Source organism: Asterias amurensis, chromosome 10, assembly GCF_032118995.1.
Source record: "Asterias amurensis chromosome 10, ASM3211899v1".
Lineage (NCBI taxonomy): Eukaryota > Metazoa > Echinodermata > Asteroidea > Forcipulatida > Asteriidae > Asterias > Asterias amurensis.
The window spans coordinates 21,443,288-21,460,561 of NC_092657.1; the positions used below are offsets into that span (position 1 = coordinate 21,443,288).

Below are 17,274 nucleotides of genomic sequence, written 5' to 3' on the forward strand. Positions count from 1 at the left end.
TTGTTCAGCAGAGTGTTTGTTAGAATCCCGGTCGTGACACTTGTTGCCTCGAGCAAGATACTTAACCATAACCTTCTCTCCACCCACGGGTAAATAGGTACCTGCGAGGGCAGAGATGGTTCTTGTGATTGGTTTAGCCAAGTAGGGCATATGATTGTCACACACAGGCTGTAAACTCCCCAGTGAGTTGAGATGGTTTAGGGAATGATTTAAGGCCCAGCCCAGTGACCAGGGATAATAATGTTTAAGGCAGTGGACACTATTGGTAATTACTCAAAATAATGATCAGCATAAAACCTCACTTGGTATTACGAGTAATGGGGATAGGTTGATAGAAAACATTGTGAGAAACGGCTCCCTCTGAAGTGACATAGTTTTCGAGGAAGAAGTAATTTTCCACAAATTTGATTTCGAGACCTCAAGTTTAGAATTTGAGGGAAGCTTGGGCGATATCGATTTATTTTATTCACGATATATCGCCGACAATATATCGCGATATTCGATATAATCGCGGTTAATGAAATTTGACATCATCAGTCTTAAAACTCCAAGTGAAAGTTGTAGAAGAGACAGTCCTAGCATACATGTAAGAGAGGTGTTCTAATGACCTATTCTTCTGGTTTTACTCAAAACCTATGGGGTGCAAGATGTCCCAGCTAGCAAGCAAATACATCGCGATATTTAATCGATATATCGATATATCGCGATTATCGCGATATATCGTGATATATCGATATTTCGATTAAAACCAAATCCATCCGATATCGAAATCGTGTCCAAATTATCGAATATCGCGATATCGCCCAAGCTTAATTTGTGGTCTCGAAATCAAACATCTAAAAGCTTGTGTAACAAGGGTGTTTTTTCTTTCATAGTTGTGTCGCAACTCCGACGACCAATCGAGCTTAAATTTTCACAGGTTTATTATTTTATGCATATTGTTGATATACACCAAGTAAGAAGACTTGTCTTTGACAATTACCAACAATGTCCAGTGTCTTTAAAAGCACTTTGAGAAACCCTGGTTGTTATTATTATTATTAATTTTATTATTATTATTACTATTACTACTTAGTATTTTTACCTGTAAAATTATTAATTTAATTTAAATATTTGACTTTTGACTCGCAGTCAAATGAAGATAATGAGGAAGAGCAAGAAAAGACTGAAGATAACTCCGGAATGAACGAGTTTGAAACGCTGACTGCTAAGTTCCACTTTGTTGATCTTGCTGGATCAGAGCGGTTAAAGAGAACCGGTGCTACGGGGGACCGTGCAAAGGAAGGAATATCAATCAACTGTGGACTGGTAAAGTAGCATCAGCTTTTGGAATTAAAGGAAATATAAGTACTCGCTTGTTGACATGGTTGAAAGAGTATTTGTAATGTCATCTTCCAGTTTTCAATAAAAACACCATTCAGCCAAATTTCAACAAATTTGTCATGGCATTTCGTGGTCGAGCTTTCTATTTCACCCGACTCGAAATCTGGTGTTGGTTCGAATACGGTCATGACACTTGTTCCCTTTGGCAAGGCACTTAACCTCAACTGCTCTGTAAAAAGTTAAGAAGGTAGTTAGTTCTGCTCTACCAGCCAGGCTCCTAGTGGATGATACCCATGCCTACATCCTTACAGACTGTGAAGGGGGTAACCCTGATTCAGCCCAGGGAGTAGGTGGCTCCTAGTGGATGATACCCATGCCTACATCCTTACAGACTGTGAAGGGGGTAACCCTGTTTCAGCCCCAGGGGTTGGTGGCTCCTAGTGGATGATACCCATGCCTACATCCTTACAGACTATGAAGGGGGTAACCCTGATTCAGCCCAGGAGTAGGTGGCTCCTAGTGATTGATGCCTATATTCTTACATACTATGCAGGGGGTAACCCTGTTTCAGCCCCAGGAGTAGGTGGCTCCTAGTGATTGATGCCTATATCCTTACAGACTATGCAGGGGGTAACCCTGTTTCAGCCCCAGGAGTAGGTGGCTCCTAGTGATTGATGCCTATATTCTTACATACTGTGCAGGGGGTAACCCTGTTTCAGCCCCAGGAGTAGGTGGCTCCTAGTGATTGATGCCTATATTCTTACATACTGTGCAGGGGGTAACCCTGTTTCAGCTACTGGAGTAGTTGGCATTGTTCCTCTGGTGACATTTGATTTGGGTTGACGCCCTAATTCAGTTAAGTGTATCCCTCACTTTGAAGTAGTGATCCATGGCCTTGTGAAGTTAGGTGATTAACCCACAAAATAGGCTAGGGCCCGTTTACAATTAGCAATTTTCTAGGACCCCATTCTGAAAATGTTCAAAAGGAAATTTTGAATTATTTCATGCTATTTCTCGCGTGTACATGTAGGAGCGAAATGCCACGGTAGCAGTGGCCAAAAACTGCTTTACCAATTGATCCAAAGGTTTTAAGATTTCTTTATATGCGTTTCGGCCTACATTTGTGTGCATTTGGCCTGCAGTACGTGCATACCAGCCAATATACATGTATGCTAACTTTTGCATGTGTAGAACCTTGATTTAAAATGCCACGAAAATAAACTTTTGTTTTACTTGCTGTTGCAGCTTGCATTAGGTAATGTAATCAGTGCATTAGGAGACCCTACAAAGCGTGCGAGCCATGTTCCATACAGGGACTCCAAGCTGACTAGACTGCTACAAGACTCGCTGGGAGGCAACAGGTAAGTCAACCAAACTGGGAATCAGGGGTTCGAATCCAATATAAGTATTATAGTCAAGGTGCATTAGGAGACCCTACAAAGCGTGCAAGCCATGTTCCATACAGGGACTCCAAGCTGACTAGACTGCTACAAGACTCGCTGGGAGGCAACAGGTAAGTCAACCAAACTGGGAATCAGGGGTTCGAATCCAATATAAGTATTATAGTCAAGGTGCATTAGGAGACCCTACAAAGCGTGCGAGCCATGTTCCATACAGGGACTCTAAACTGACTAGACTGCTACAAGACTCGCTGGGAGGCAACAGGTAAGTCAACTAAGGGTTCGATTCCCACTAAAGTAGTAAAGCCAAAGTGAATTGGTTTTCCACTGGACTTGGAGTAAGCCCTGGGCAAGCCCTGAGCATGTCGGCTTTTCAAGATTTAAACCATATTTACCATAAAAAGAACTCAGCAAAGTACTGAGTATACAGTGCTAATACACATCAGTGTAAGGGTAAAAATGAATTGAAGTCTTCAGCCGAAAAATGAATTGAAGTCTTCAGCCGAAAAATGAATTGAAGTCTTCAGCCGAGCGGTTAAGAGCACCGGATTCAAGCTCTGGTGTTTGATCAGCAGAGTGTGGGTTTGAATCCTGGTCGTGACACTTGCTACATGTACGTAAAATTGGGGAGGTAGTGCTTTCTGCTCTACCGGCCAGGCTTCGAACTGATGAAACCCAAGCCTACATCCGTATAGACTGTAAAAGGGGTAACCCTGTTTCAGCCCTAGGAGTAGGTGGCAACGGCCTTCAAGCCTTGTGTATCTGGCGACTTGCATAAAAAAAAATATATAAAAAAACCACTGTTTGGAAAGATTCTTGGCACTCATAAGCTTATGATAGCAAAATGAAAATGGCCTACCCTCTCAACGTTGAAATTCCAGGCCTGATGGAGAGAGTTGGCTAGTATACAAATATTGACTGCTTCAATGGTACGGTTAAAACTATGACTCCCGAGGTGATCCCTGGAGCGTTCTATGCCGAGGGAAAATAGAACGCTCTCGGGATCACCGAGAGAGTCATAGTTTTAACCATGAGTGAAAGCAGTCAATATTTGTTTTATAACACCCCAAACATTTCTAAACTGTACTACTATTAAGTTACAGACATGAATGCTACAATCCACGGACGCCGCGAATGCAAATTGCGAAAACTTTTACTGTGCTGCATGTAGTGTCATGTAATCCGAAATGGTTACAGACTATTAATTTATCATCCTCGTACATGTAACGGACGTTTTGGTACTGCAAGCCGTGTGATGACACGGCAAACGATGCACTATCACACGGCCGCATTTATAGTAAAACTAAGACATGTCATGTGACGCGCTCTAAACCAATGAAAAGGCAGAATATTTGTAAGGGGTGTTATAATGGGTTTTATGGTTTACTTTCACCCACTTTCATCCCTGTTTTTGATTTATTTATTGGCAGTCGTACTCTAATGATAGCGTGCGTCAGTCCATCCGATCGCGATTTCATGGAGACTCTAAACACCTTAAGATACGCCAACCGAGCTAAGAACATCAAGAATGTGGTTGTTGCTAACCAGGATAAGACAAGTCGACAACTCGCTGCGTTAAGATTAGAGATCAGGGAGCTACAGGAAGAACTTGTGGAATATAAACAGGTTAGTTTTTATTATTAACCACATCAGTCCTTCTAAATTAAAACCTCAAAAAATTGTATCCCTGTTTAGAATTGCCGATATCAGGCATGTGAAATGGCGCAAAGCGTTATAACCAAACCATGCATGCTCAAACTATTTATCAGTACACGCCATCACCCTGTGGAGAAAGGTCTTTTGTTACTTATCATCACAGTTTTCATGCAATAAGCGAGACGCATCAGATACAAAAATCCTCAAATTAAATTTTCTGACAAAATGCTCTTGTATACTTATCTTTAGTGTTGGGATGCTGACAAGTTAATACAAAAGCAATCACGAATGATGCGCCGAGAAAGCGATCGATGGTTACCTACAAATCTGCACTAAATTGGGCACAAAGCACTAGCGAACTTATAAATAAACAACAGCGTGATCTCACATAAACAAGGGGCGTCAGGAATGCAATGTCCAACTCCCAGTTTGAAAAGAAAATACTAACAACTAACAACTTTTGTATTTCAGGGTAAAAGGCAGGTTAATGCAGATGGTGTTGAAGAAATCAACGATCTCTTTCATGAGAACACAATGCTTCAAACTGAAACGGAAAACTTGAGACAACGAGTGAAGGCCATGCAAGAGACGATTGACTCTCAGACATCTAGGATAGCTGTGTTGCTTGCTGAGCAGGCAAGACTGGGTCTCAGTAGCAAGATGACAGGAGATGGGGAAGGTGGTGATGAAGAGATGATGACGATGGTAGAGGGGTACATCAAGGAGGTAGAAGATCTGAGGTAAGGAACTGGGCTTAGTGGGTATTGGGAGATGGAAGGGTGGATTAGGGAGTGGTACATCAAAGAGGGTAGAAGATCTGAGGTGAGGAACTGGGCTTAGTGGGTATTGGGTGACAGGAGAGTAGGTTGGGTAGAGAAGGGGGTGGGTGGTGGTGATGAACAGATGATGACGATGGTAGAGGGGTACATCAAGGAGATAGAAGATCTGAGGTAAAGAACTGGGCTAAGTAGGTATTGGGTGACAGGAGGGTAGGTTGGGTAGAGTAGAGAGTTGGTGGTGGTGAAAAGATGATGACGTTGGTAGAGGGGTGCATCAAGGAGGTAGAAGATCTGAGGTAAGGAACTGGGCTGAGTGGGTACTGGGCAATGTTGGGTGACTGGAGGGTACGCTGGGTAGAGTAGTGGATGGTGATGTAGAGATGAAGACGTTGGTAGAGGGGTGCATCAAGGAGGTAGAAGATCTGAGGTAAGGAACTGGGCTGAGCGGGTACTGGGCAATGTTGGGTGACTGGAGGGTACGCTGGGTAGAGTAGTGGATGGTGATGTAGAGATGAAGACGTTGGTAGAGGGGTGCATCAAGGAGGTAGAAGATCTGAGGTAAGGAACTGGGCTGAGCGGGTACTGGGCAATGTTGGGTGACTGGAGGGTACGCTGGGTAGAGTAGTGGATGGTGATGTAGAGATGAAGACGTTGGTAGAGGGGTGCATCAAGGAGGTAGAAGATCTGAGGTAAGGAACTGGGCTGAGCGGGTACTGGGCAATGTTGGGTGACTGGAGGGTACGCTGGGTAGAGTAGTGGATGGTGATGTAGAGATGAAGACGTTGGTAGAGGGGTGCATCAAGGAGGTAGAAGATCTGAGGTAAGGAACTGGGCTGAGCGGGTACTGGGCAATGTTGGGTGACTGGAGGGTACGCTGGGTAGAGTAGTGGATGGTGATGTAGAGATGATGACGATGGTAGAGGGGTACATCAAGGAGGTAGAAGATCTGAGGTAAGCATACATAAGTGAGCATTTAGTGCTAACACACATCGGTGTTAGGGTAATTTCAAACGTACATGTAGTATTCTTTATCCTCAATGCAAATTTAATTATTATCTTTTAAGTCCTTGTGGTACAAGCTTCTACAATACAGAATTCAAACTGCTTGTAGCTAACAGGCAATCTCGATGGTCTAGTTGGTATTAAAGACACTGCTCTAGAACTGCTTATGGGTTTGAATCCCACCGGAGTACATGTGTATGTCTTTCAAAATCAACTGGTTAGGTGTGATGGATAAAATGAACTTATGTTTATCTCCATTTTTTTCTTCTTCTTGACAGGTCAAAGCTTGTTGAAAGTGAGTCTCTGAATGCTGTACTGCGACGTAAAAATGTCCATGAGTCACCGAGTAGAGCGCCCTCACGGTCCATGATGAGTCCAACCCATATCCCGCTGACGTCTAGCAGTGCAGATTACAAGTAATGTTTTCTCATTTGTTTTTATTGTTATAATATTATTCATTATTGAAGTAACTTGGTGATCTTGATGGGAGATAATTTAGAAAAATAATAATTCTGGGTTCTTACATGGAGTACTTCATAGCAGACGGACAAAGGTGCTTTACAATTTTACAATTTTATGAGAGAGGTTTCGTATTGACCCCTTGCACGCGCGTCACACGCGGCGACTGATCCGCGCTCACCATGTTGGTGGGCAAGTTAGGTTTACGTGTATTAATGCCGCGTCGCCTAAAACGTGCACTTTCACTGCATAACGCACATCATAGAGTTATATATAAAAACGTACAGTGAAATTGCCCACCAGTATGGTGCATTCAAGATTTTTTTGATGATGACGTCAGGTGAAATGGGTCAATACAGGGATACGAAAAGTGTCAGATTTTGTTTGGCAATCAAAGAGATTCTGTATGTGTCAGACAAGGGCCCAATTATAGACACACGTCACGAAGGTACTGGCTCTGCTCAGAGCATTTACTTCTCCAAAAGACATTTTACACATGGGCCCAATTTCATAGAGCTGCTAAGCACAAACATTTGCTTAGCATGAAATTTCTTCCTTGATAAAAACAGGATTACCAACCAAATTTCCACATGATTTTCAGGATAAGCAAACAACAGCTAAATTCCACTAACAAGCAATATGAAAGAAATGGAAATTTGGTTGGTAATCCTATTTTTATCAAGGAAGAAATTTCATGCTAAGCAAATTTTTAGTTAATTCTTATCTTAATTTCCACACCATGCAAAGCTTCAAACACCACTGATTATAAATTGCTTCAGACTCTATAAAGTTGGTATAACTGACATTTATATTCTTGGAGAAATCCCTCTGGTGTAGGTAGGCCAGGAACTAAAAGCCTCCCTACACCTGAGTGATTTCTCCAAGATATCGTATTTCCACCATGCAAAGTTTCAAATCCTATTTATATTCTTGTTCCTGTTATGATGGCTACCTAGTTCTAGGCAGCGGCATTGTTCTGGAGAACGGTGAGTGGTTTGAGTATTCAATGATTGCATGTTCTATACTTGGCCCATTTTTATGTTCATTTTTTTGCATGAACATTGTCAGGGGTTTACTCGAGCCAGACATTGTAGCATGTTCCATGCTTGTTTAGTGTTCCCTTGTTTGCATGACACTAATGTGCAAGATTCAAATCGAACCATTCATTGTTGCTACAAAACTTTTTACTGCGACAGATTTCGTCAAACCGTGTTCCCATTTATGCATATGGACACTGTCAAAGATTCACACAAGTTTTACTATGTTGCATGTTTCATACTTGCCCATACATGTACATAATGTTGTTTGCAGATGTACGTACACTGTCCAAGATACACTCGTTTTATACATTGTTTCATGTACATGTGTCATACTTGTCCATACATGATGTTCCTATGCATGTACACTGTACAAGATTCATACGAGTAGTACATTGTTGCATGTTTCATACTTTTGGCCAAACATTTTGTTCCCATGTTTGCATGTGACATGTAGTCAAACCATTATCTCTTGACCATTATCATTTGCATGCATACATGTTATTTTTATCATTTTTATACATACTTGTAGACGGATCTTAGGTAGTTCAGTTAATTACATCTGCATGCATACATGTACATGTTATTTTTATCATTTTTATACATACCTTGTCACTTGAAGACAGATCTTAGTTAGTTCATCACATTTTGTAGCCTTTAAAGACAGTGGACATGGTGGACACTATTGGTAATTACTCAAAATAATTATTAGCATAAAACCTTACTTGGTGACGTGTAGTGGGGAGAGGTTGGTGGTAAAAAACATTGTGAGAAACGGCTCCCTCTGGAGTGACATACATGTAGTTTTCGAGGAAGAAGTAATTTTCCACGAGTTGATTTCGAGAGCTCAGGTTTAGAACTTGAGGTCTCGAAATCAAACGCACACAACTTAGTGTGACAAGTGTGTTTTTTCTTTCACTATTATCCCACAACTTTGACGACCAATTGAGCTCACATTTTCACAGGTTTGTTATTTTATGCATATGTTGAGATACACCAAGTGAGAAGACTGGTCTTTGAAAATTACCAATAATGTCCAGTGTCTTTAATCATAGGTTCGTTTAACATTCTTCTAAATGTACGTTACTGTTTGAGATTAGAATTTGTTTTATTATAATGTTGTTTTTGAGTTGAGTTGAGTTTGCACATTTTAAAACTGCTTTATGTTCTGAGCACATTCTCCTGAAGACAATAAGGGCATACTGATCGGAGTGTTGAGTCATTAACAACAGGTTCTTTTCAGAACCAACACTACTCAAAGAGATCTTCACAATGTGTTACCGCAAGCCTCACTCAGTTGCCTTATGTTAAAAACCGTTAAAACTCACAAGTTGTTGAAAACACTTTTATTGAACATGTTGAATGACACACTGTTTTGTGATACTCCTTCATTTTCAATGACCCTTAAATCATGTCAGTAGTATCACTGCATGTAATAGCAAATCATGTGTATTTTACAGTTTACCAAGGCAGTTGTGCTATGTGTAGTTATGTTTAAGCTTTTTCCGCTCACACAGCTGTATGGCGGTTTCTTTCCTTACCTTTCACCTCTTGGCCCCTGGTTCGAACTCTGCTGTGGGCACTCTGTGTTTTTTTCTCTTCATTTTTATGCACTTCGCCAGAAACACACGAGGCCTGAAGGCCACTTCAAGGTGTGGGCTACAATTACTTTTTTTCCAGAGGCCATTGCCACCTACTGAAACAGGGTTGCCCCTTTTACAGTCCATACGGATGTAGGCTTGGGTATCATCAGTCCAAAGCTTGGCCGGTAGAGCAGAAAGCACTACCTCCCCCAATTTTACGTAGCAAGTGTCACGACCAAGACTCGAACCCACACTCTGCTGGTCAAACTCCAGATTACAGATCTTGCTTGGCCACCATACCCCATGCTGCTCAAAGATTCTACTTATAAAAATTGACTTTCGAATCCTACCTAATACCTGATGTTCATTGTGTCTGTTTCAGGATTGAGGCTGAAATACCAGAGAATAGCCGTGTTGCTTCTATTCTAGCCGAGGCTCGGAAACACGTTGAACATGACCAAGAAAAAATGAGAGTGGCTGAAGCAGCTAGAGAAAGACGATCATCAAAGTCAAGAACACACAGGTAAGTTCAATAACTCTACTGCTGTCTGTATAATCTCTTGCCTTACAGAGCCCAACTTCACAAAGATGCTAAAAGGGAAGGTGTTTGTTTGGTCGTCGTCGTCTAGCCTGTTTCACTCCACTGCAGGAGGAAAGCCTCCTTACCAATTCTCCATATCACTATATCCAGCACTGTCTGTTGCCAAGCAATGCCCCTGTGTGTACTTCGGTCCACTCTCCATCTTCTGTTTTGTCGCCCTCGTTTGGTAATCGCTCTTAAAATTAATGGCAGAACAAACCTATGTTAGAAGACTACAGCAGTTTGAATAGAAAAAAAGCAGTTTGAGAAGCATTTTAATACGAAGTAATGTGGTAAAGGCAGAAATATATTTTGATTGTATATAAGAATATTTATCAAAGATTAAAACAATTGAACCACTCTTTTAATTCATATTTAATTTTGCCTTTAAGCAGCTCTATGAAATTAAAAGGCAAACAAACAGTAAAGTAGTTTAAACTTCAAGAGGTTCTTGTAGACTGTACTCGCATTCAAAGAAAATTTACTTTTTTTTTCGCTCTGCAGCCATTCTGATAAAGAAAATGAGTCTGGTGATGAAAAAGAAGATGCAGAAAAACCTGAAGTTACTTCAGAGAGACTAAATGGAGATGAAGAGGCAGCAGAGGAGGAGGATATTGGAGATGAGGAGGGGGAGGAGGAGGAAGATGAGGAGGAAGATAAAGAAAGCAGCGATAGTGATTCAGAAGATGAAGATGAAGAAGGTAATAACAATAACTAGAGCTGTATGTTTCAAAGGGTGGATATTATGAGAAAGGTAACAATAACTAGAGAATGGAGATGAGGAGGTAGTAGAGGAGGAGGATACTGGAGCTGAGGTGGGGAGGAGGAGAAAGAGGAAGATAAAGATAGCAGCGATAGTGATTCAGAAGATGAAGATGAAGATGAAGATGAGGAAGTTAAAAATGTGTGTTTTTTTATGCATACTAATATAGTTACTATTACAAATAATTGTATGAAATATATTATCTTTCATTAAAAAATGTATTTCAATCTCACTTAAAATAAAAGTTTTTGTTTTACTTGTCGTCAAATCAGTGTTCTGAGCACGCCTGCGGAACGTCAATCCGTCCTTTTTTCACGTGCATCAGGCTGCATACAAGTTTTCCATTCAGTTTACTCATGCCCACACCTTGTACATCTAGTCTCAAACCATTTATGTTTATGCACCCGGGGAGTGAGCGAGCGGGGACGAGGGAGTGATGTGTTGGTACCCGGCGCGGCGGCACACCTTAGTACAGCGATGTTTGTTTACCACTGACCATGTGTAAAGTCTGATACCTTACAAAGGAGTGTTGACTTTGTATTAAGAAGGTCTGGTTGCAATACCACACATCCCTGTGTTGCATGGATTAAAAGTAAGGTCTTGTTGCCAAACGTCTTGCTAAGTATGGCTACCAACAGTGATGAGCTTCTGACTACTGCTGTCAAATTTTTGGTCAATCTTTTTATGACGATCTTTTTATGAATGCTGCACGTTGCAGTGTTTTGTTGGTGATTTGCCTGTCAAATCGGAATTTCTTTTTTGGAGGCGGCAAGAATGACGTGAAGTAGGTATATGGAACTTTATTGATTGGGTTTCACAGCAAAAAAAAAAGCCTCCTAAGGGATGAAAAAGGCCTGCTGTTCTATCGTGTTAACTTTTTTTTTTTCCTAATAAAATTTTGGTCTTGTAAAAAATCTTCCAGTCCAGTAAAAATTCTGAGCAACAAGCCCTGCGGTCTTGTGGATTTTTTCCCCAAATTCGAGCCCTGTTACCATTACCCCTGTTCATCAGGCCTTAAGCATTCGTGAAACTACGCAAATACGCGTACAGGTTCCTAGCAGGTTACTGTCTAAGGGTAAAACTAAATTTGAGACTCTGGCTTAATTTTGGTTTGATACAGATTTCCAGGTAGATCTTCAGATGGAAAGTAAGTAGCTATGCTTCCCTACACGATTCCCTCGCCAATCCTTAGCTCTCAATTTTGTTTTTAGTTCTTCATTGTCTGTCCACCTACATGTAGTCCACACATTCCATTGTTCTCTACTTCCCACCATGTCAGTGACCAAAATAGCTCTATTTTAAATGTCCTTATTTAGTTTTTTATATTGGTTGATTCTTACCTGTTCTGTTTTTTTCTTACAAGAACACATTTGTGAAGTGTCAACCGCTTATATTCGAGCAAATAGACCCTTCCCATGAAATATGTAAATTGCACATAGCGCGTGCGCACTAACGTTTTGGTTGGCAAAATGAGGGAGCATCGCGCTGTTTTGTACACGGCTAATGGGTGCGTGACGCAGACGCGATTGCGCGTCTGCTTAGTGCACAACTCTATAGCGTTTGCCAACCAACAGGGTCTGTACGCATGCGTGAATGTGATTAGCATATTTCATGGGAAGGGTCCATTCCTGTGTCCCAACAGTATATTAGTATCATTTTATGGTCATGGCCAACTTTCATAGAGTTGCTTAAGTAGGAAATATTGCTTCAGAATTTTTGCTAAGCAGAAATGAGCAGCTCTATGAAACTGGGCCCAGATGCTGTGGATCTTGGCTAAGCATGCTAGCAACCTCTCCCCTTTTTAATTTGCTCACTTTCTTTGAAGGATGTTCTTCTTTTAAGTTTGAGGATGTTCTTCTATTAAAGTTTGAGATCTTCTGCTTTGCTATTTATACTCTATTCTCTTTAACTATTTGCTTTGTTATAAAAGGGACACTTTTATATTTGTATCCATGCTGTTATTGGTTTTTATAGACGATGTGAAAACCATAACATGATTCGCGCGCATACCGCCGGGCAAAACCGTTGTGTTTTGGCAGCCAGCTAGAAAGTGTACGCAATCTTACTATGACTACGCAACTCAGTGCCCGGCGAAACATGACGTAATAGTGTTTTGTCAACAGGGGGCGGTTTGAATGTAAATATAGGTCTCATCGTCTATATGGTTTGGATGTTGAATGAAATAAATAAATAAATAAATAAATAACTCAACATTTTGTTTGATTTGTTTGCTTTTCAGCTCAATCCCAGCTCCAGGAGGACCTCGCCGACCTAGCCTGCGAGATAAACATCAAACAGAGACTGATTGAGGAGTTAGAGACGAGTCAGAGGAGATTACAAACTCTGAAAGCTCAGTACGAGATGAAGATGGTGTCTCTTCAAGATAAGATTAGAGAAACAGAGTTGGAGCGAGATAAGATACTTACTAATATGGGTATGTAAACTAATAAGAATAATCTTAGTTGCTTCTTCCAAGTGCTCATATTCGTCACTGAGTGCACTCAAGGAGCTTCAATTTGTTTTCCTGCAAGGTATTGTTAAAGGAACAAGTTGCCTTGGATCGGACGAGTTTGTCTATAAAAAGAATTTGTAACCGTTTGTTATAAAATGCATATGGTTAGAAAGATGTTGTAAAAGTAGAATACAATGATCCACACACATCTGTCTCGAGATTGCGTGGTTTTCCTTTACCTTTGCAAACTAACACGGTCGGGCATTTATGGGAGTCAAAAAGTTGACTCCCATAAATGGCTGACCGTGGTGGTCGACGAGCTAAAAGGAAAACCGCGCAATTTTGAGGCATGTTTGTGTGGATCATTGTATTCTACTTTTACAACATCTTTCTACCCATATGCATTTCATAACAAACGGTTACAAATGCTTTTCAAAGACCAACTCGACCGTTCCAAGGCAACTTGTTCCTTTAAGGTCGAGTCACACAGGGGATCACCATAAGGGTGATGCAACTTTTTGTTTCAGATGTCAATATAAACCGCAAGGGAAACTGACTGGGTAAATTTTTGAAATTATTTGTCCTGTCTTGTCTTTACTGCACAAACCACCGCCACTGGGCTATAACCGTGCAGACCCTCATGCATACATGCTCCCTACTCAAATTTTATATTAACAAGGAGGGACTTAAAATAGTTAGTGTCAGGGGCTGATTTAACTTGCGGCGGGAGTGAGTTCCAGATTGGTATAGTCCTTGGATACAAGGAGTAACGGTAGCAGTCTTTGTTTGATGAGATGGTGTTATAATTTAGGGTCTAATTTTGACAAGTTGTGGGTCTGTTCCGTTGGTTGCAGCGAAGATTACTAATGTTGTACTAAATATTTTGGGGGTTGAACAAAGAAAAATTTGAGATGTTAAATTTGCATCGGGGATAAAGAATATTAATTTTGGTTTTTACCCATACACTGATGTGTGTTAGCACTGTATACTCAGTACTTTCCCGAGTCCTCGAGTAACATGCCTGTGATATTTTTTCACAGGACTCGGGAAAGTACTGAGTATACAGTGCTTACACACATCAGTGTATGGGTAAAAACCAATATTAATAAAGAAAAAATGACTAGATACTTGATGATGTAAACTGTATGTTTTTTATTCAGGTTCTCTTACCGAGACAAGAACAAAAGAAAAGGCTGAGAAGATTAGGAAGGAGTTTGAGATCAAACTGAAGAAGTTGAGCAGCGAGAAAGATCGAATGCAGAAAGCGTCCAAGGAACATTCCAAATTACTGAGGAATAAATCTCAGTTTGAGCGTCAGATGAAGATGCTGACTGGAGATCTGTCTAAGATGAAAGAAACTAAGGTTTGTACTGTTTTAGGATATAATTGACATTAACATTAATAAAAATAACAGTTTTAAATAACATGGAAATCCACCAACTCCACACATCTTTTGGCTTGTACGATTATTTTTTAGTTCACTTTTCTGAGATTCAATGGCTTCACATCGAGAATTAAGGTATGAAATGAAATAAAACGTTAATCAATACTTTTTGTCTCTTAATAGGTGAAACTGATGAAGCAAATCCGTGAGGAGCAGCAGAGAGCGAGGGAGAAGGATGCGGTTAGCAATCGAGCCATCCAGAAACTCAAGAAAGAATCAAGGAAACATGAAAGTAAGATCAAGACGCTTGAGGCAGAGGCTAGGCAGAAGGAGCTTGTACTCAAGAGAAGACAAGAAGAGGTAGGAATAAAACTTAGACTCTTTTCGGGTAATTTTCAACAAGCAGTGTTCTCACTTGGTGTATCTCAACATGTGAATAAAATAACAAACCTGTGAAAATTTGAGCTCAATTGGTCGTCGAAGTTGCAAGATAACTATAAAAGAAAAAACAGCCTTGTCACATGAAGTAAGGTTTTATGCTTATTACTGTTTTGAGTAATACCAATAGTGTCCACTGCCTTTAAGCCACAGCTGTAGCTCAAGAGACATGTCAATCTGCAATTTCATGTCTGTGCTCACGATCACCATTCTCTGCTTACTGTGCGAGCGCTGCGTTTCTGCGCTAGCTGTGTCAGCGAATAATGGCTAGTGTAGTATTATGATGCCCTGCTAACCCGTGAAATAATAGTTGTGACTGTCGATAGCAAAAACTAGTTTCATTTCATTTATTGATTCTGGTTATGAAGCAAAGAACTCTCAGACGTGTCAGAAAAACGATTTAATTAAAATAACTCAGTGGAGAGAAGACAACTAAGGAAATTCCCATTTTACATAAATGTATGGCAGGAAAATACCAAAGAATTTTTTCCAGGGAAAACCTATGCAGGCAGGTAGGGACTGAAACCCAATCCAAGCAGGAATCGAACCATGGTCCTAGAAGTAGAAAGATACCACTATCCCAACCTGACCACGCTAGTCGTGATTACTGCCGTGTCATTACTCGATTAATTGTGCCGCCAAGGCTACTTTCAAACTTATCACGAATAGTTGATTTTGAAATACTTTTCTTTATTTAGTTAATTTTAATTCAATGTTTGTTTTTATCCTTAAGGTACAACATCTTCGCAAAATGTCCAAACCCATGTCTGACAAAGTAGCCGGGCGAATAACGAGTCGCCGCCCACAGCAGCAAGACACTTCAGCTAAAAGCAACGGCCCAGCCCCATCACTGCAAGCGACTACAGCAGCTCGTAGGAAGCACCCACTGAGCGCTGCGAGTCAGAAGAGACGACATGAACGCAAGGGTACCAGTGAGTACTCATCAAGAGCCGCTAAGCAGAAGTGGACACAGATTGAAAGGAGGGTAAGAATACTTGCTAAGCGATTTGGGGTTTTGAGGCGTTGAAACAGTCTCCGCTCGAAAAAATTAACAGTCGCAAGAATGGAATGGTCGGGAACCAATCGCAGGCACACGATTGAGTATATTTTGTCTGCGCCTTGCCGACGGTTTGCAAGAAAATCGTAGGTGGACTTGAGGCCGGCTTTAGCTAGATTGCAAGTAATCGTTTTTGATTTATCGTTATATCTAGGTAACTGATATTGTAAACAGACGGCAGACTATCACCCACATGGAGCAGGATATGGAGCGTTACCTCCACCATCGGCAACGCCTCAGTAAGAAACGAGAGAAGACCTTCCGTCGTCGTGATGAGGCAATCCGAGCTGGGAAAGACGCTACTGCTGTATCGGAGCTGAATGATCAGATTGATGGACTGAATGCAAATATTGAGTATGTTCAAGAGCAGATAACGGAATGCCAGGCTAATATCATGGAAGTTATGGAAGGAAAGGTAAATTCACGTCATGTGTTTTTGAAACATTTGTTTGCTGTTTATTTGTGATGGGGTCTTTAAAATAGAATCACATTTCCCTAGTGTTACATCGGCTGCATTGTTTAATGGAAGACTTTTGGAACACTCTTATTTTTTATTTTTATTTTTTTTATTATAAAGTGCAAGCACAAAACATAAACATAAAAAGGACAAAACATAACAAACCTTATCAAGAAACAATGAATAATTAATTAAACCGTAAACCTCCACTTTGTGTTGAACTTATGCATAGTGTTTGCTAGTCGCAATCTTTCATTGTAATTCATAGTTAAATTTTACTAAATTAACAACAGAATGAAAGTTAGGCCTTTGTTGATTAAAACTGCTTCTGAATATCATCTCCTTTGTTAATAAAATGCCAAGGTTAAATAAAAGATCTGGTTGGTCAGTGTTTTGACCAAACAGAATGGATTTAAAATTTAAAGTAACTTCCTCCTTGGCTCCTTGGAGTTAATAACTCTAGGGGTTATCAAAAGGTGGAAAGGCCATCATTTCAATGCACACACCAGGCATGAGAATCTTCCTGTTTAAACAGGAATTCCTGGGTTTTTTTCACTTTGAAATTTGTGGTCTATGAGTTCAGTTTGATTTTGATATAAACAATTTGGGGTGAGTTATAGGGGATATTCATTAGGATGTCGCTAATCCCTCTTCTCTACTCAGAAATTGTAAGCTTACCCATTCAGCAGCAAAGGAACATGTGTGAAATATTTGAAAAGTCTACTGACAAAAGTTCACTAAATGCACAGCTGACGGCTGGGTCACCTTGCCCAAATTCTGGACATTTCCCCAAATCCGGACAATGCATTTTTCTGATTTGCTACGCACAAAATGGATTTCCTGTTTTGTCATCATGGCCCATTCTCATGCTTGACACATACGTACCTCTCCTCTTTTCAGCACC

General features: G+C 40.6%; 1 protein-coding gene across 1 annotated transcript in view; it reads left to right on the plus strand.

Moving 5' to 3' along the window:
- The window catches only part of LOC139943018 (kinesin-like protein KIF21A), a 54,479-nt gene that overhangs the window by 16,521 nt on the left and 20,684 nt on the right, over positions 1-17,274 (plus strand). The window contains exons 7-20 of the mRNA XM_071939832.1: positions 1,132-1,308; positions 2,569-2,684; positions 4,154-4,349; positions 4,851-5,119; positions 6,439-6,576; positions 7,576-7,605; positions 9,622-9,762; positions 10,324-10,520; positions 11,703-11,729; positions 12,822-13,016; positions 14,195-14,397; positions 14,602-14,778; positions 15,590-15,841; positions 16,068-16,328. Of these exons, the coding sequence (XP_071795933.1) occupies positions 1,132-1,308; positions 2,569-2,684; positions 4,154-4,349; positions 4,851-5,119; positions 6,439-6,576; positions 7,576-7,605; positions 9,622-9,762; positions 10,324-10,520; positions 11,703-11,729; positions 12,822-13,016; positions 14,195-14,397; positions 14,602-14,778; positions 15,590-15,841; positions 16,068-16,328 (2,379 nt within the window). The remainder of the gene's footprint in view (positions 1-1,131; positions 1,309-2,568; positions 2,685-4,153; positions 4,350-4,850; positions 5,120-6,438; positions 6,577-7,575; positions 7,606-9,621; positions 9,763-10,323; positions 10,521-11,702; positions 11,730-12,821; positions 13,017-14,194; positions 14,398-14,601; positions 14,779-15,589; positions 15,842-16,067; positions 16,329-17,274) is intronic.